Raw genomic sequence first — 18,187 nt, forward strand, 5'->3', positions numbered from 1 at the left:
TGCTGACGGGCGGCTAGGAGGGGCGGGTAGGCCCCGCTCTGACCCCACAGGCTGGGCCGTCACACGAGGCAGACACTGGACAGCTCCAGGCAGGTGGTGGTGGCAGGCAGGGGATGGCCAATGTGCCTGTCAGTCACGCTCCGGGGCCACGTGGCCAGCCCAGAAGGGGCTCCGAGGGACACTCACTGATGACTTGACCTGCCTGGCTCCGCCCCACAACTGCCCGCAGCACGTGTTATGGAGGGGGCGGGGGAAGGGAGGGCGTTCTGGCCCCAGGAGACCACTGCCCAGGTCACTGGAGGTGCTGCCCTGTGGGGCCGGGCACCCGGGGGCGGAGATTCCACCCACTCTAGTCCCATGGGAGCCCCTCAGAGGCCGGCTGCCCGGTCACCCCAGGGCCCGAGGACAGGGGCTGTCCAGTGGCGAGGCAGGCACCGGGGCATGGCCATGGGGGCTCCCCTGCTGGGAAGCCACACAGCCCCTAGGAGACCCTGCTAGGAGATCCTAGCAGCCCAGGCCCCAGGCTCTGACCCTGGGTAGTGACACGCGGGCCTCAGAGGCAGCCGTGGGGCGGCGAGTGCGCGCGCTGCAGCCCTGACTCCCTCTCGGAACCTGGAAGTTCCAGAACCCACGTTCAAAGGCGCCTGCAGAAGTGTCAGGGGTCAGCGGTCAAGGAGGGAGGGGCATGGACAGCAGCTCCTGGGAGCCCCGAGGGGAAGGTTCCAGCAAGTGTTCCGGCAGCAATAAAAGGCCTTGATTTCGCAACCCAGCCCTGCAGCCTTGTCCAAGGTCAATACCCCAGGCACAGAAGATCCTCCCCTGACGTCAGAGGCCAGGCCAGCTGCCTATGGGTTGTCCCCACCTCCCCAGGCAGCCAGCTCCAGACCCTGGGCCTCCTGGAGTGAGGCTGGGCATGGAGGACTCTCCACCTGCCCCTGCCCCTGCGCCACCACAGCAGCCTGTGCGGCAGCGGACAGACTCCCGCCGGCCCGGCCTCCTGTCCTCACGCCGACCCACTTAGCCCTGGGACCACCTGGACGGAAGCGCTGACGCGTCCATGGCCTCGGCTGCATCTGCCATGGGGAGCCAGGCTCCAGCCGGCGTCTCCCAGTGCGGGTGGCCAGCACTGCCCAGGAGCTCCGAGCCCAGGGGAGCCAGGCTCCAGCCGGCGTCTCCCAGTGCGGGTGGCCAGCACTGCCCCAGGAGCCCCGAGCCCAGGGGAGCCAGGCTCCAGCCGGCGTCTCCCAGTGCGGGTGGCCAGCACTGCCCCAGGAGCCCCGAGCCCAGGGGAGCCAGGCTCCAGCCGGCGTCTCCCAGTGTGGGTGGCCAGCACTGCCCCAGGAGCTCCGAGCCCAGGGGAGCCAGGCTCCAGCCGGCGTCTCCCAGTGCGGGTGGCCAGCACTGCCCAGGAGCTCCGAGCCCAGGGGAGCCAGGCTCCAGCCGGCGTCTCCCAGTGCGGGTGGCCAGCACTGCCCAGGAGCTCCGAGCCCAGGGGAGCCAGGCTCCAGCCGGCGTCTCCCAGTGCGGGTGGCCAGCACTGCCCCAGGAGCTCCGAGCCCAGAGGCTGGCCTGGGCAGTGTAAGTGTCAGGTCCACAGGGGGTCCCCGGGAGCTGCATTTTTGTCCCGACAATGTCTAGGCCCACCCTGCCCACATACCCGGGCAGTCTCAGCAGGGTACAGGGTGCGGCTTCCCCAGCAATCAGCAGGGGTCTGGGCCTCTGGTTAGGGCGCACCCGGCTCCCATCGGCCAGCAGCTGTCAGAGCAGGGACAGGAGGGCTGGCTCCTGTGGCCCTCCAGGCCTGGTGTCACCGCGGCCGTTGGTCTCCTGGGCGCATGGCCGCACTGTCCAGGCTCTGCCGATGTGACATAGATGTGCTGGTGGGGCCAGGGGCAGGGGAGGTGGCCAGGCAGGCGTCCGGGAGCTGGGCCACAGCACGTGACCATCCCCCACCCCACCCCACCCCTGTGCTCCTCCCTCCCTTGGCTGAGCTGGCCTGGGACCTGCAGGAAGCACCCCTGCTTCCCAGACACGTCGGAGCAGGGGCGCCACCTGAGCGCCCCCACCCGGGGCGCCCGCGCGCGCAGCAGGGACTCTGGTGTGACCAAGCGGCCTGCAGCGGCTTCGCGTGCCCCGTGCGGGGGCACCACAGCAGCCTCCCCCTTCCCAGGGAGGAAAGCCAGAGCCCGCAGTGGGAGGGGCCGCGCCAGGGCTGGCTCTGGGCTTGGTGTGGCTGTGGTGGGCTCCTGCCCGGGGTTCTGGCACTCAGGGGGCGGGGGTGGCCTCGCCCTCCGCCTTCCCTGGCGCTGCTGCTCCCGGCGCCGTGGTGGGGTCTGGGGGTGGGGGACTGAGGTCGCTGTGGCTCCTCTGTGCCTTCCTCTCTCTCTCTCGGGGTCCTCGATAAGGCCATCTGGCTGGAAATCCCCCGAAAAGGCCAACTTCCTCTCCAGAGAGCACGGCGGCCACAGCGTCCCTGTCACCTGCTCCTCTGGGCAGTGGCCCTGCCCCTCCCACAGAAACCGCCTGGCCAGGTGAGGGCTGGGGCCCAGGGACAGGGGTCCCTGTGTTCCACATTCCCTCTGAGAGCACCCCGATAAAGCTGTGCCTCCCGCGACGACAGCCCGGCCCCCGCCATGGGCACTGTGGCTTCCAGCAGCCAACGCCGCAGCCCCTCCTGGGCCGAGAGCTGCTCCCAGGGGCCGTGGCCCCTGTGTCCCCAGAACCGTGGCTGACATGGCTGCCCGGGCCAGCACGGCACAGCCCTGGGTCAGGGCAGCTGCTCCACTCCCCCGAGAGACGAGACGGGGCAGGCCCGGCGCACGGTGGGATGTAGAACCTCGGGACTTCTGCCCCATCGTCTGCGCTAACAGTGGTCCAGACAGCACTCCCCGCTCCTGCCTGGGCACGGAGCTCACCTCAGCGGCTGCAGGACAGCCAGCCCGGCAGCCACGGCTCGCGTGAGGCCCGAGGACCGAGACGGGCAGGAAGGGCTGGGGGTGGGTCCTGGGGCTCCCCTCGGGACTGCTCACGCCGGGGACGGCAGTGCCAACAGGAAGTACCTGGACCCACGCCCGGGCGAGCAGAGCCTCCACGGCGCTGCCCACACCAGCTCACGGGCACTGCCAGGCAGGACGGAGCAGCCGGCCAGGGCCTGGCACCCACAGCCCCTCCGGGGGGACGGTGGGCAGCGGTGGGCACCGGGGGTGGCTCATGGGCTTCCGGCTTCGGGTACGCTGGAAGGAGTGAGTGATCAACACTTCTGCTACCCCTCGGCCCAACCCAGGAAGTGCAGGCACGCATGAAAACAAGGACGTGGCAGTCGCGAGTGGCCAGACGGCTACCGGGCAGCAATTCCACAGTTCCTGCCGAGCCGGGGCTCGGCCCCCTCCCACCCTGGCAGGACAGCCCAATTCTACGGGGCTGCGTGGGGGCTGGGTCCAAACCTCAGCGGCAAGTGCCCCCGGGAAACATCGGGAGCGGCTTCAGATTGGAGCTCCGGGGAGCTGCCGGCCGGGCAAGCACCGTCCCGGCAGGACACCGGAGCCCTGCTGCCAGCTGCCCTGGGAAGCCGAGCTGAGCACGGGGGTCACCGCACCCCTGCGGGGCCCCCCGAGGAGAGGCCGAGACCCAGGCTTGGTGGGTGTGAGGCAGGGCAGCGCCACGCAGGTTCCAAGTCAAGGAATTCCTCCACGCACGCGCACACTCCTGCTCACATCTCCACGCACGCACATGTGTGTGCCCCCTGTATACACACACTCCTCACATCCCCACGCATGCCTGCACACGTGTGTACCCACCTCTATACACACACTCCTCACATCACGCATGCCTGCACACGTGTGTGCCCACCTCTGTACACACACTCCTCACATCTCCACACATGCCTGCACACGTGTGTCCACCTCTGTACACACACACTCCTCACATCTCCATGCACACCCGCACACGTGTGTGCCCACCTCTGTACACACACACTCCTCACATCTCCACACACACCAGCACACACATGTACCCACCTCTGTACACACGCACTCCTTACATCTCCATGCACACCTGCACACGTGTGTGCCCACCTCTGTACACACACTCCTCACATCTCCAGACACCTGCACACGTGTGTACCCACCTCTGTACACACACACTCCTCACATCTCCAGACACCTGCACACGTGTGTGCCCACCTCTGTACACACGCCTGCACATGCGCATGCCCACCTCTGCACACACTCATGCTCACATCTCCATGCACGCCTGCACACGTGTGTTCCCACCTCTGCACACACTGCTGCTCACATCTTCACGCACACCTGCACACGCGTGTGCCCACCCCTGTACACACACACACACTCCTGCTCGCGCCTCTGTGCACACCCGCATCCTGCTGCATGTTCCCAGGTCTGCCAGGAACTGCACAGCCAGGCAGACGGCGCGGCAGGGGCAGCAAGTCGGGGAGCCACTCTCAGCCACAGCGCCTCCCAGAGGCCACGCCGAGGGCGACAGGAGCTGAAGCCCAGCCAGAGACCCAGCCCAGGGCTCCGTGTCCAGCAAGGAGAAGCAAAGACCTTCTCAGACAAATGGAAATCGGAGAATGTGCTGGCCGTCCACGTGCCTTGGGACACATGAGCCGCTGCCACCTCCACGCCGGCACCCGTGTTGGAGCCGTGGTTGATCCAGTTTCTTGCTGATGGCCCCTACGCCCATGGTGGGAGACCCCGATGCAGCTCCAGGCTGCTGGCTTCAGCCTGGCTCAGCCCTGGCTGTTGCGGCCATCTGGGGAGTGAAGCAGCGGGCAGAAAATCTCTCTCTCTCTCTGCCTTTCACATTAAAACAAGTGACCTTTTCCGAGAACAGGAAAATCACAGATCAGAAACTAAGATCTACACAAAAGCAGCCTCCGAGGAGGAACGGGCGCAGGCGAAGAAACACTTGCACCACCCTCATTCTCGACATCCAGGCATTTGCCAGTGCCGCCAGCGCGTGTGCACGCATCCTGCAGGCACCAGACGACACGCCCACTTCCCCTGGGGTGCCTGGGTCCGAGTCCCGGCTCTGCCCGAGCGAGTTGCTGCCAGCTCCCGCTCTCCACGGGGGAGCCTTGGTTTGACCTCTTGGCTCCTGGCTTCAGCCCCGGCCCGTCCTGGCCACTGCGGGCGTCTGAGGAATGGACAGTGGAAGGAAGGACTCTGTCTCTGCCTCTTAAATACAACCTCGGGCCAGCGCTATGGCGCAGCGGGTCAAAGCCCTGGCATCCCATATCGGCGCCGGTTCTAGTCCCAGCTGCTCCACTTCCAATCCAGCTCCCTGCTGTGGCCTGGGAAAGCAGTAGAAGATGCCCAAGTGCTTGGGCCCCTGCACCCGCGTGGGAGACCTGGAAGAAGCTCCTGGCTCCTGGCTTCGGATCGGCCCAGCTCCGGCCATTGCGGCCATCTGGGGAGGGAACCAGCGGGTGGAAGACCTCTCTCTCTCTCTCTCTCTCTCTAACTCTTTCAAATAAATAAATCTTTTTAAAAATTAAAAAAAAATACAACCTGAGCAGAGCAATGTAACTGAGAGGCTGAGAAACGAGAGAAATGGAACAAAATGCTCCTTACAGCCACACAGGCAGAGACAAGGGTAAGAAACAACCAGGGAGGCGAGACAGTCTACACAGGGGGAGGCAGTCTACACAGGAGACAGTCTACACAGGGAGACAGTCTACACAGGGAGACAGTCTACTCGGGGGGAGGCAGTCTACACAGAGGGAGGCAGTCTACACAGGGAGAGACAGTCTACTCGGGGGGAGGCAGTCTACACAGGGAAGACAGTCTACACAGGGAGACAGTCTACACAGGAGACAGTCTACACAGGGGAGACAGTCTACACAGGGAAGACAGTCTGCACAGGAGACAGTCTACACAGGGGAGACAGTCTACACAGGAGACAGTCTACACAGGGGAGACAGTCTACACAGAGGGAGGCAGTCTACCCAGGGAGAGACAGTCTACACAGGGGGAGGGGGGAGGCAGTCTACACAGGGGAGACGGTTTATACAGGGGGAGGCAGTCTACACAGGGGGAGGCAGTCTACACAGGGGAGACAGTCTACACAATGTGACTGTGTGTGAATGTGTGTGCTGTGTCCTGTGTGCTGTGTGTGTACTGTGTGTGACTCTTGTATGTGTGCATGCACACTGTGTGTTGTGGGTGTGCCATGTGCTGTATGTGAATGTGTGTGCTATGTGTGTACATGTGCACACGGTGTGTGTGCTGTGTGTGTGCGCTGGATGAGCCAGGTGGGCTGGACACTGGGCTGAAGGGGCCTCGGGGGTATGCTGGGGTCTGGCTTGGACCTGTGGTCGGATGTGGCCAGGTAGGTGGCAGCCCGAGGGTGAGGTCTGGGGTGCCCGGGAGAGTGGCTGCAGAGGGAAGAGGCGGTAGGACACAGGTGCCTGCCCCACCCCCAGCAGACCCCCCGGGAACAGCGGCTCCACCGTCCAGGAGAAGGCTGGGTGGAGGCTGCGAGCGAGGGGTCAGAGAGGAGGGAGGGGGCCGGGACCAGCGGGAGCCTGGGGTCCAGGACAGGCGGTGTGAGGGGCCTGACAGGGCCGAGGCTTCCTGCAGACCAGCCCAGAACCTGCGGGCAGAGGAGCAGGCGGCTGGGGACACACACCCACCCTGGCTGGCCCTCGGAGCCTGCGGGCGCTTTGACGGATCCACCACGCCCCCTGGTGGTGGAGCTTCAACTCAGGCTTTGCTGGTGTAACCCTGCAGGGGGCCCAGCCTCTGCGGTGGTCACCTCCCACCCACACCCCGTGCTGTCCTCAAACTCCCAGGCTGACCCTTCCCTGCCCTCCCTCCCTCCTTCCCAGCTGTCCACACGGCCCCCTGCCCAGCAGGCTGCAGGGCCCACGGGGCTGTGTGCTGGCTGCTCCACCTGTGTTTGGTGAGGGGCACCGGGGCAGTGCTGGCCGGCAGCGGGCACTGGCTCACGCCTGGCAGGCCAGTGGTCCAGGCCCCCCAGCGCTGCAGATCCACCCCAGAGCAGAGCTCAGGGCCGCCCCCCGCGACGGCCTGCGCAGCCAGAGCCTCTGGGCCACGGGGGCTGCTGGCACCAGGAAACACCAGCACTGCCACTCGACCCGCCCCACGGGAGCCTGGGAGGGAAGCACAGCCCCAGTTCACGTGGACAGTCGAGGCCACAGGACACAGGCCTGCCTGCGGGGCCGTGCGAACACTTCTCGGGGCTTTCTCAGCCGTTCTCACTTCCCTCCCGCAGTACCTGCCCTGAGGCTCACGGGGGTGAAACCCAGGCGGCTGCCGCCTCTTGGCACGGCCCCTGTAGCCCGAGAACGCCCAGCCACACAGGGCAACCCTCTAGTGGTACAGGCGGGTGGGGCAACATGGCACCCCGGAACCTCCAGGAAGGGGCCTCTGTGACCGGAACACACCGGGGGAAAGCCCGGGGCTCCGGCTGACCAATAGGACAGCCGAATGTCTGCTGGGTGCTCCCGGGCTGGGCGGCACTGCCAGAGAGCACAGCCAACAGCCCCAAACACGCCAAGGTGGGCTTGCACACACGCCGGTGGGTTAACAAGCACCCAGAGGGGCAGGTGTGAGGGTGCCAGGGACCCCACCAGCCCATCCCCAACCCCCAGTGTCCCGCCAAGGGCGCCCAGGAGAGAAGCCCCACCTGGCGGGGTGAGGCGCACAGGGAGAGCTGCGACCCTGGGAGGAACCAGAAACTTCCAAGGGACCCCCATGCAGTCAGGCCGGCACTGGACAGGCACGTACACACAGGACAGGCAGTGGCGCTGACTCCAGGAACCTTTGTACCCGTCCAGCCACCCCAGCGGGGCTGGCAAAGAACATTCCAGACGGGTGCCCAGGCTTCGACTTGAAATGCCTTCCCCAAGCCCCACACTCCCCATTCCCACGCGCCGTGAGCTCCAGCGGAGAACCACGGCCCAGGGCCACCTCACAGTGTGGCCGGGCAGGGCGTCGCGGGCTGCACACGGCCTGGAGGGCGGCTGTGCGGGCTGTCTGGGAGAGGGAGTCCCCGGGGCCACGTGCCTGGTGCCGGCGCTGTAACCATGCACTCCAGACCAGAGGCCTTTTTTTCTTTTAAAGATTTATTTTCTGAAAGGCAGGACAGAGAGAGGCAGAAATATTCCCCTCAATGGTCCACTCCCCAAATGGCCACGGAGGTCAGGGCCGAGCCAGGAGCTCCTCCCAGGTCTCCCACGCGGGTGCAGGGCCCCAGCACCCGGCCGTCTTCCACTGCTTCCCCAGGTGCAGGGAGCCAGGCTGGAGCAGCCGGGACTGGGCCCAGCGCTCTGCCAGGGACCTGGGGTCCGGCCTCACGGGTGGCGACCCGGGGGGCTTTCTTCAGTAAATGGTGTTTCTGGTTTCTTGATTACACTGTAAACCTACAAATTTTTTTCTTCCCAAAACTAAGATTCCTGAGCCATCAGCCCAAGACTGGAGTCGTGTTTTTCCACTTGATTCTCCTGAAAGAGCTGACTTTAATGCCAGGACCCACGGCTGAGGGGCAGGGCACACTGGCAGCTGCCCGCTCCGTGTGCCTGGGAGGGGACCGAGGGTCCGGGCCCCCCACGCCCAGGTGTCACGGGGCCCCTCCCTGGGGAAAGCAGCTACAGATGGAAGCGGAAAAATAACCCCCGCCCCTTCAGCGAGGGGGGCCCCGCTCCAGGGCCGTGGCTGGGGAGCCGGGGGGCCGTGGGGCGGGGCCGCCGTCACTTCCCCGTGAGTTCCAGCACCTTCTTCACCATGAGGCCGATGCCGTCGTGGATGTGGTGCAGCGCGGCCTCACCCATGAAGGCTGGGGTGGTGACCACCTTGTTCTTCCCGTCCACGTGGGCTTCGTGTGCAGAGTCAGGGAAAACACCGCAGGAGCCCAGCTCCCACACGGGCGCAGGCCCCTCGGCCCCCACCCACTCCCCTCCTGCCCCACCCGAGCCAGACCGAGCCCAGCTCCCAAACGGGTGCAGGTCCCTCGGCCCCACCCACTCCCCTCCTGCCCCGCCCAAGCCAGACCGAGCCCAGCTCCCACACGGGCACAGGCCCCTCGGCCCCACCCACTCCCCTCCTGCCCCACCCGAGCCAGACCGAGCCCAGCTCCCAAACGGGTGCAGGTCCCTCGCCCCCCTCCCACTCCCCTCCTGCCCCGCCCGAGCCAGACCGAGCCCAGCTCCCACACGGGCGCAGGCCCCTCGCCCCCCACCCACTCCCCTCCTGCCCCGCCCGAGCCAGACCGAGCCCAGCTCCCACACGGGCGCAGGCCCCTCGCCCCCCACCCACTCCCCTCCTGCCCCGCCCGAGCCAGACCGAGCCCAGCTCCCACACGGGCACAGGCCCCTCGGCCCCCACCCACTCCCCTCCTGCCCCGCCCGAGCCAGACCGAGCAGCAGCTCCCACATAGTGGGGGGCGGGGAGGGAAGCAACACTGACCACGCCCCCAGCCCAGCCCCTAGCCCGGGGGCCCCCGCCTGGCACTGTTCACACAGCCCGCTGGATGTACTCCATGCATGGCCATGAAGCTCAGAGCAGGCCTGGGTGTGCCGTGGGGACACTGTGCTGACCTCCCACGCAAGACCACAGTTACAGCTCCTGATGGAACAGGCCACGTGACCAGAACCAGAGGTGCCCCCTGCACGCCACGCGCTGAACCTGCACCCCTAGAAGTATTCCCTGCATGCCACACACTGACCCCGTGCGGACCCCACACTCCCAGAGGTGCTCCTGCACGCCATACACAGACCCCAGGTAGACCCCGTGCCCCGAGATGACCCCTGCACACCATACACAGGCCCCATGTAGACCCCGTGCCCTGAGAGGTGACCCCTGCACGCCATACACAGGCCCCATGTAGACCCCGTGCCCCGAGAGGTGCCCTCTGCACACCACGTGCGGACCCCGCACCCCCAGAGGTGCCCCTGCATGCCACACACTGACCCGGTGCCAGGCCACAGCAAGGATATGGTCACGTCCTTCACACAGTGCTTGGCGCCCAGGGCCTTCACGGCCTCCGCCGTCCCCGCGTGCGGCCACTTCCCGCCTTCCTCCTGCTCATGGCCCACGGTGACCTCGACACCTCTGAGCACCTTGGCCGCGAGCACGGGCGCGATGCAGCACAAGCTGGAGGGGGCAGACGGCGGAGACAAGTCAGGCCCCCCGGGGAGGGGGCAGATGGCGGAGACAAGTCAGGCCCCCCGGGGAGGGGCCACATGAGGCCTGTGGCGAAGGCTGCTCCGCTTGCCCTACACACGCAGGGCACTCACGGCACCTGGGCCCCAGGGCCCCGCCCTGGCTCCGGGGTGCTCTGTCCCCACACAACAGCAGGTCACACAGCTGTGCCTCCTGGGCACATCACATGCTCTTCTCCAGAGGGAAGCCCAGATGGGCAGCCTCGTCCCATCTCTGACCTCTGACCCGTGCCGGGACACTCTGAAGCAGGCCCACGACTCTGTCGGGTCCCCCTCATGGAGCGCTGCTCAGACGGCGTGCCCGAGACCACCCAGAGCCTTGCCCTTGGGACCTGCTCTGTTGGTCCCCCGGAGCCCACCCTGTTCAGCCAACACTGCTGGCCCTGTGCCCCGGGAAGCAGTGCCCCAGAAGCAGCGCTGCCCAGCGCCTTAGAGCTACAAGGGCGCCAGCACAGAGGGCAGGGGCCACCCCAGCACAGCAGCCCCCGGATTTCACGCTGTCCCCACTGCACCTGCCACACTCTGTCACAGTCCCGCTCTCACCCGTCTGGTCCCACTGGGCCCAGCCCCCGACAGATGCCGTTAAGAACGTACTTAGGCTGGCGCCGTGGCTCACTAGGCTAATCCTCTGCCTGCGTCACGGGCACCCCGGGTTCTAGTCCCGGTTGGGGCGCCAGATTCTGTCCTGGTTGCCCCTCTTCCTGTCCAGCTCTCTGCTGTGGCCCGGGAGTACAGTGGAGGATGGCCCAGGTGCTTGGGCCCTGCACCCCATGGGAGACCAGGAGAAGCACCTGGCTCCTGGCTTCGGATTGGAGCAGTGCGCCAGCTGCAGTGCGCCGGCCATAGGAGCCATTTGGGGGGTGAACCAACGGAAAAAGGAGACCTTTCTCTCTGTCTCTCTCTCTCTCACTGTCTAACTCTGCCTGTCAAAAGATAAATAAATTAAAAAAAAAAAAAAAAAAAAAAAAAAAAAGAACGCACTTGTCAAACACCCCACGACCGAAACAACTCCTGCCTACTGACCCAAGGCCAACTCTCCCGTGGCCCCCGAGCAGGCAGGAAGCCAGCGGGGCCACACTGTGGGAGGCAAACGCCGCCTGGTTCTGCTAAGCCCACCTGACCTCCTGCAGGACCGTCCCGCATGGCACGGTGGGGCTGCGGGCACGCGCGCGCCCAGTGTCGGCTCTGGAAGGAGGAGGCTGATTCTGTGTTCCCGGTGGAAGCGGCGGCACCGGCATCTCTGGTCCACCGCGCATGGGAGCCAGCAGTCAGGCCAGTCGCCAAGTGCTCCTCGGCTGTGGCGTCTGCTCACCGGGATGAGCGAGTGGCCGCCTCGGCCTTTTGTCCTCCTCCCCGGGGCAGCGTGCCCCGAGCCAGAGCCTCTCCCAGGGACAGGCCACGTGGGCACCGTGGCTACCAAGCAGACGAGTGCAGGAGGACACGGGCCACTGTCGATGGAGACGGCGCACATGTGTCCCGACAGTGGCCGGCAGCTCCTTAAGTGAACGGCCACACTGTCTGTGACACGGAGGTCACTGCCTCCATGCCCCACGCGGACGGGGCAGCCGAGGGAGGCAAGGACACGCTGGGGATTCCGTGGGAGTCGTTTTCAGAACCGACGCAGCACGTGACCACGGAAACACGGGGCTGGAAGGCACCCAGGAAAGAGTCAGGGGAAAGCCCCAGGTGGTCACGACTCCCGCGCACGGGCCCCGCCCACCACGTACCCGATGGGCTTGCCGGCGCCGTGGAACTCCTTCAGGACACGCTCCACGTCGCGATGGACCTTGCAGTCCTTCCCGTCCACGGCAAACGTGCTCCTGTCACGAGAGAAGAGGCTCTGGCGAGGCAGGCTCGGCAGCCCGGGACCCCCACAGCCCCGCCAGGCGAGGTGTGAGCTCGCTGCCGCTCCAAGGAGGAGTGCTGGTCCTGCTGGAACGGAGAGCCCAGCGGTGGCCATCCTCCTGCCGGCCTGGGAGAGGGAGCCGGCGGGAGGCAGGGCAGGGCTCCTGTGGAGGACGCGTCTACACCCGGGCTCGGGGCAGCACGTGGGGAAGGGTGCAGTCAGCTCCACGGAGACCATGGGACTGCCGAGTGCAGGGGCCAGTGGAGCAACCAGAGCAGGCTTCGGGAAGCCCAGGGCTCGCCCTGCAGCCCACACGTGGTGGGCAGGCTTCGGGAAGCCCAGGGCGGCGGGTGAGCGGCACTGGTGGCCACAGGACCATCAGGACGGCAAAGCAACACGGGAAGCTGCAAGCAGGCACCGAGCCGGCTCAGGACCGGTCGTGGGGAACTGAGGTGGGAGTATGGTCCGAGGCAAGGCCCCACCGAGGCTGCAGAGCCACAGGGACCCCAGAGGCAGCCTCACAGTGCTCACCCTCTGCCACGGCTACAAAACGAGGGTTTAGCCGCACCCCAGCACCTGAACCCCACCCGTTTTCCTGAGCTGCGACATCGCCAGGACAAAGGCCCGACGGCTCCGTTCACACTCAGCACCGTGCCCACCCGTGAGGGCTACTGGACACTCAGCACCGTGCCCACCCGTGAGGGCTGGCACTGGACACTCAGCACCGTGCCCACCCATGAGGGCTACTGGACACTCAGCACCACGCCCACCCGTGAGGGCTACTGGACACTCAGCACCACGCCCACCCGTGAGGGCTACTGGACACTCAGCACCGTGCCCACCCGTGAGGGCTACTCGACACTCAGCACCGTGCCCACCCGTGAGGGCTACTCGACACTCAGCACCGTGCCCACCCCAAATGCAAGGGAAGGAGGGAGGCAGGGTCCAGAGGAACGTGAACAGGGTCCAACCCGACACTGACCGTGTGGCCCTGGCCAGGCCCCTCGGGGTCACCAGCCAGCTGCTACAGCAACAACCCAAGCTCCCCACCGCGCCTCCCCCTGCAGGCGTCTCCAGAGAACCGGGATCCGCCAAGAACACGGCTCTGACGGCTGGGAAGTGGGGCTCCAGCACGGGGACCGGGATGGGCCCAGGCACCAGCTGCACTCAGAGAAGGGAGAGCAGAGGAAAACCCACTCGCTGAGCGCTCCCAGACCCAGCCCTCAGGGGGGCTCCCACGCCCTAACCACCCCCGTCCCAGCTACGGCCCGCGCAGGAGACAGCGGGAGGCCGGAGGCTCGGACACGCACAGGTTCTTGGCAGCACCAAAGCCTCCCGGGAAGATGGCAGCGTCGTGGTTGGCCGCACTGAGCTGGGCCAGGTCGGTGATCTTGCCTCGGGCAATCCTGGCTGACTCCTTCAGGACGTTTCTGGAAGATGCAGAGCCGGCGAGCAGGGTAAGCACGCGGGCGGCCCACACGGGACAGCCCGCACACCACGGCCAGGACCAGGCACTCACACACGCAACCTAATGCCGTCAGCTCAGCACTTACAGTCACCCCAGAAATAAGAGCCCTAGATCTATGCTGGAGTCCTGAGGAGCTACACCAAATCCCTCAGAACCCACAAGTTCAAGGGCCATCGGGGGCAGCATCGTGGCACAGCCGGTAAAGTCACCACCTACAATGCAGGGATTTCACATGGGCACCAGTTAGAGTCCAGGCTGCGCCACTTCTGATCCAGCTCCCTGCTGTGGCCTGGGGAAGCAGTGGAGGATGGGCCCCTGCACCCATGTGGGAGACCCAGAGAAAGAAGCTCCTGGCTTCTTCTTTTTTCTTTTTTTTTTTTTTTTTTTTTTTTGACAGGCAGAGTGGACAGTGAGAGAGAGAGACAGAGAGAAAGGTCTTCCTTTGCCGTTGGTTCACCCTCCAATGGCCGCCGCGCTGTGCTAATCCGAAGCCAGGAGCCAGGTGCTTCTCCTGGTCTCCCATGCGGGTGCAGGACCCAAGCACTTGGGCCATCCTCCACTGCACTCCCGGGCCACAGCAGAGAGCTGGCCTGGAAGAGGGGCAACCGGGACAGAATCCGGCGCCCTGACCGGGACTAGAACCTGGTGTGCCGGCGCCACAGGCGGAGGATTAGCCTAGTGAGCCACAGCGCCGGCCGGCTCCTAGCTTCTGCCAGGCCCCCAGCCCCAACCGCTGTGCCCATCTGGAGAGTTTAATCAGCAGGTGGATGGTATCTTTCTCTCCCTATAATTCTTTCAAATAAAAAATAGATCTTTAAACAAAAAAATGGCCACTTGGGACCCCAAAGCAGGCACATGGCAGGTCAGAACTCGGGGAAAGGGAGGCCAGCCGAGGGTCAGCCCCGCACGACGATCCTCGTGGGACGGGGCACAGGCACGGCCTTGAGAGCCAGGGGCTTGGCAGAGAAGGAAATGGTGGGGACCAGAGCCCCAGGCCACAGCTGCGGTCCCCCACCCTGCCTCTTGCTCTCGGAAGCCTGGCCACTGTACACGCGGTCGTCCTGTAGTGCAGGCGCACAGGGAAGACAGGCAGGGCGGGGGCTGGCCTGTGCCTACCGTGCCAGGGCCACACCTGGCGCAGGACAGACCCTGCTGGCGCTGCCGAAAGGTATCTGGGGCCGAGAACCGGCAAGCAGAGCCCCCAGCAGCCTCGCTCAGTGCACTGGGCCCCGTGTCTGGGGCAGCACTGGGAGGTGAGGGGCGTCCAGAGCTGAGGCAGCAACGTTCCCAGGACAGACACTCGGCCTGGGGGAGTCACGCTCGCGGGGAGTTCCCAGTCGGAGGAGCAGGGTCAGCTGGGAAGGGGGGAGGGGAGCAGGGGGAGCAGCAGAGCGGGGGCAGGGGGAGCCAGGCAGCCCGCTCTCGGGGGTGGGGAGCCTCGCACCTGGTCTCGCCCCCAGCGGGCTGCCCCTTGGTGTGGTCAATGACGTGCATCTGAGGGACGTCCGGAGCAAAGATCTGGACCTCGGCCCCCCCGCGGCTCAGGTGCACCAGGATCCTGCGCCAGAGCAAAGCGGAGATGTCAGGCCCAGCACGCCCGTGCACGCGTGGGGCACTGTCAATACACCCGTGCGCGCGTGGGGCACCGTCAGTACACCCGTGCACACGTGGGGTACCGTCAGTACTCCCGTGCACGCGTGGGGCACCGTCAGTACTCCCGTGCACGCGTGGGGCACCGTCAGTACTCCCGTGCACACGTGGGGTACCGTCAGTACTCCCGTGCACACGTGGGGCACCGTCAGTACTCCCGTGCACACGTGGGGTACCGTCAGTACATCCGTGCACAGGTGGGGCACCGTCAGTACTCCCGTGCACGCGTGGGGCACAGTCAGCACTCCCGTGCACGCGTGGGGCACCGTCAGTCAGGACTTCAGCCGAGCGCCAGGTGCAGGGGTGGGTCCTAACCGCCAGCTGTCACCCGGCGGGGACAGAGCCACACGGGCTGCAGACGGTGTCTGGTCCCAGCAGCTCCTTCACAAACCAGGGTGGGGCCCAGCTGTGCTGGGGCTGCGCAGCCCATAGGTCAGCCACCCACAGGCACCCGACACCGCCCTTGAGGGTCTGCCCAGGGCCTCACGCCGTTCCCTGGCCACCGCCTGTCTCGTCGGCTCTTTCTCCTCAACCCAGCTCAGCGAACTCTGCCACCTGGGAGCTCGGTCACTAGGTGGCGGCACCAGCAGGCAGGCGGCCGCGGCCACACAGGGCCAAGCCCGGGCTCTTCCGGGCAGCCTGAGACACAGCGCCGGACACCCTCCAGGTCCGCTCGCCGGAACCTTCTAGCAAACGGGAAAACTGGAGAACAAAGCAGTCCACTGTGTGACACGGCTGCTAACGTGCGTCCGGCTGACCCGGAGGGGCCGCTGGCTCAGGCAGCCGTGGGAGACCTGGACTGTTTCCCGGCTGCCTCCCCGACAGATAATTTTTAAAAACAGCGTGTCCAAAAACACACGGGACCAGCGTCGTGCTGTACTGGGCAGTGCCGCCTGCAACACCAGCGTCAGACGGGCGCTGCTTCCAGTCCTGGCTGCGCCACTCCCGGCCCAGCTCTCTGCCACGGCCTGGGAAAGCAGAAGATGCCCAAGTCCTTGGCCCTGCCCCGCGGGGGAGACCCGGAAGAACCCCTGGCTCCTGGCTTCCGCCTGGCCCAGCCCCGGCCGCTGTGGCCACTGGGGAGTGAACCATTGGATGGAAGACCTCTCTCTCTCTCTCTCTCTGTAACCCCGCCTCTCAAATAAACAAGTGAATCTTTAAAAAAAAAGTTCTGAAAAACAGCACGTGACTTCATGCCAGAGGGCCTCGCTGGGTCAAAAAAAAAAAGAGAGAAAAAAAAGCAAAGCGGCCGTGGAGCGCCGGGGGCGGGAGCACTCGCAGGAGGGGTGGGCGCAGCCGGGAGGGGCGGGGGGCGCAGGCCCGGCCGGACGCGGGCGGCCTCCCCAGGGCAGAGCGGCGTGGACGACGCGAGTCCGGGTGCCTGGACTTACGCGGACGCCTCGTGGATCTCCGTCCCGTCGTAGACCCCGCAGCCGGACAGCACCTGCGGGGGAGCGGGCGCTGGGGAGGGCGACCGGGCGGTGGGCGCTGGGGGAGGGGGAGGGGCCGACCCGGGCGGCGGGCGCTGGGGGAGGGGGAGGGCCGACCCGGGCGGCGGGCGCTGGGGGAGGGGGAGGGCCGACCCGGGCGGCGGGCGCTGACTGAAGGGGGAGGGACCGACCCCGGGCGGCGGGCGCTGACTGAAGGGGGCCGACCCCGGGCGGCGGGCGCTGATTGAAAGGGGGCGACCCCGGGCGGCGGGCGCTGACTGAAGGGGGAGGGACCGACCCCGGGCGGCGGGCGCTGACTGAAGGGGGAGGGACCGACCCCGGGCGGCGGGCGCTGACTGAAGGGGGCCGACCGACCCCGGGCGGCGGGCGCTGACTGAAGGGGGAGGGACCGACCCCGGGCGGCGGGCGCTGACTGAAGGGGGAGGGACCGACCCCGGGCGGCGGGCGCTGACTGAAGGGGGCCGACCCCGGGCGGCGGGCGCTGATTGAAAGGGGGCGACCCCGGGCGGCGGGCGCTGACTGAAGGGGGAGGGACCGACCCCGGGCGGCGGGCGCTGACTGAAGGGGGAGGGACCGACCCCGGGCGGCGGGCGCTGACTGAAGGGGGCCGACCCCGGGCGGCGGGCGCTGATTGAAAGGGGGCGACCCCGGGCGGCGGGCGCTGACTGAAGGGGGAGGGACCGACCCCGGGCGGCGGGCGCTGACTGAAGGGGGCCGACCCCGGGCGGCGGGCGCTGATTGAAAGGGGGCGACCCCGGGCGGCGGGCGCTGACTGAAGGGCGAGGGACCGACCCCGGGCGGCGGGCGCTGACTGAAGGGCGGCGACCCCGGCCCCGGCCGCCCGCACTTACCACCGCGACCTTAGCCCCGCCGCGCGGCGCGGAGCCGTGAAGGGCCGCTCGCGGGGCGCACAGAAGCCGCAGGCGGTGCGAAGGGGACACGAATGCGGAGGCTGCCAACCTCGACGCAGCCAGGCCCCGAACAGCCGCCATGGCGGGCGGGACACCACGACCTAAGGTCACCCGCCACTGAGGCAGGCCGCCAATCTGCCGGCCACAGCGCGCCGGAGGGCGGGCCCGCGCCTGCGCAGAGCCGCCGTGGTGCCCCGCCCCGCCCCGCCCGCCCTATCCCGTGAGCGCGCTCGCGCCTGCGCACAGAAGCCAAGTGGTGCCTGGGGCAGCGCCTGCGGCCGACGCAGTGGTCTCCACAGCCCGCCTGTCCCCCTCGCTGTCTGCGGGACCCCGCGCCGTAGTTGCCCGAACCCGATTCCATCTCGAAGCTCGGCTGTCCCTTGCCGGAGCCTGGGGTGCGGCCCAGCGAGGAAACGGAGACCCCCGCCCCGCGTTGAGGCCACAGTGGTGGCGGACAGTAGTCCTGTGGCCATCGCCACGACCTCGCAGTGACCGGGGACCGCGAGGCTCGGAGACCCCGCCCCTAGGCCGAGAACCCTCGGAGGCAGGGCCACCCGCAGGGTCTGACACCCCGGGGGTCCTGGCTGCCCCGCACCATGCCCGCGGAGGGACCAGTGCCAACTGCCCTGGGCAGGCAGGCTCACGCAGAAGCAACCCGCA

At 66.9% G+C, this 18,187-nt stretch overlaps 1 protein-coding gene across 2 annotated transcripts; it reads right to left on the bottom strand.

The window, feature by feature from the left end:
• Nucleotides 1-8,090: 8,090 nt before the first annotated feature.
• Nucleotides 8,091-17,646, bottom strand: GATD3 (glutamine amidotransferase class 1 domain containing 3). 2 transcript variants are annotated; one of them, XM_051829286.3, is made up of 7 exons: nt 17,468-17,646; nt 16,557-16,609; nt 14,960-15,073; nt 13,358-13,477; nt 11,929-12,021; nt 9,977-10,133; nt 8,091-8,860 (listed from the first exon to the last, which is right to left on the bottom strand). In XM_051829286.3, exons 1-7 carry the CDS (start codon nt 17,606-17,608, stop codon nt 8,732-8,734), a joined length of 807 nt encoding a protein of 268 aa, XP_051685246.2. In that variant the 5' UTR covers nt 17,609-17,646; the 3' UTR covers nt 8,091-8,731. The 2 variants fall into 2 exon arrangements, 1 of the variants encoding a protein (XP_051685246.2); XR_016232199.1 differs by having other exon boundaries at nt 8,741-8,860; nt 11,929-13,208.
• Nucleotides 17,647-18,187: the final 541 nt, after the last annotated feature.

The sequence above is a fragment of the Oryctolagus cuniculus genome, chromosome 4, assembly GCF_051225735.1.
Source record: "Oryctolagus cuniculus isolate XC-2025 breed Fujian yellow rabbit chromosome 4, ASM5122573v1, whole genome shotgun sequence".
NCBI lineage: Eukaryota > Metazoa > Chordata > Mammalia > Lagomorpha > Leporidae > Oryctolagus > Oryctolagus cuniculus.

Bases quoted from the DNA above. Each gene is read 5' to 3' on its own strand.
- GATD3 (XM_051829286.3), bottom strand. From the start codon at position 17,608: ATGGCGGCTGTTCGGGGCCTGGCTGCGTCGAGGTTGGCAGCCTCCGCA. The intron at 15,074-16,556 runs GTAAGTCCAGGC...GCTCTGGCGCAG, and splicing joins GAGATCCACGAGGCGTCCGC to GATCCTGGTGCACCTGAGCC. The intron at 13,478-14,959 runs GTGCGAGGCTCC...TGCATCTTCCAG, and splicing joins CCCGCTGGGGGCGAGACCAG to AAACGTCCTGAAGGAGTCAG.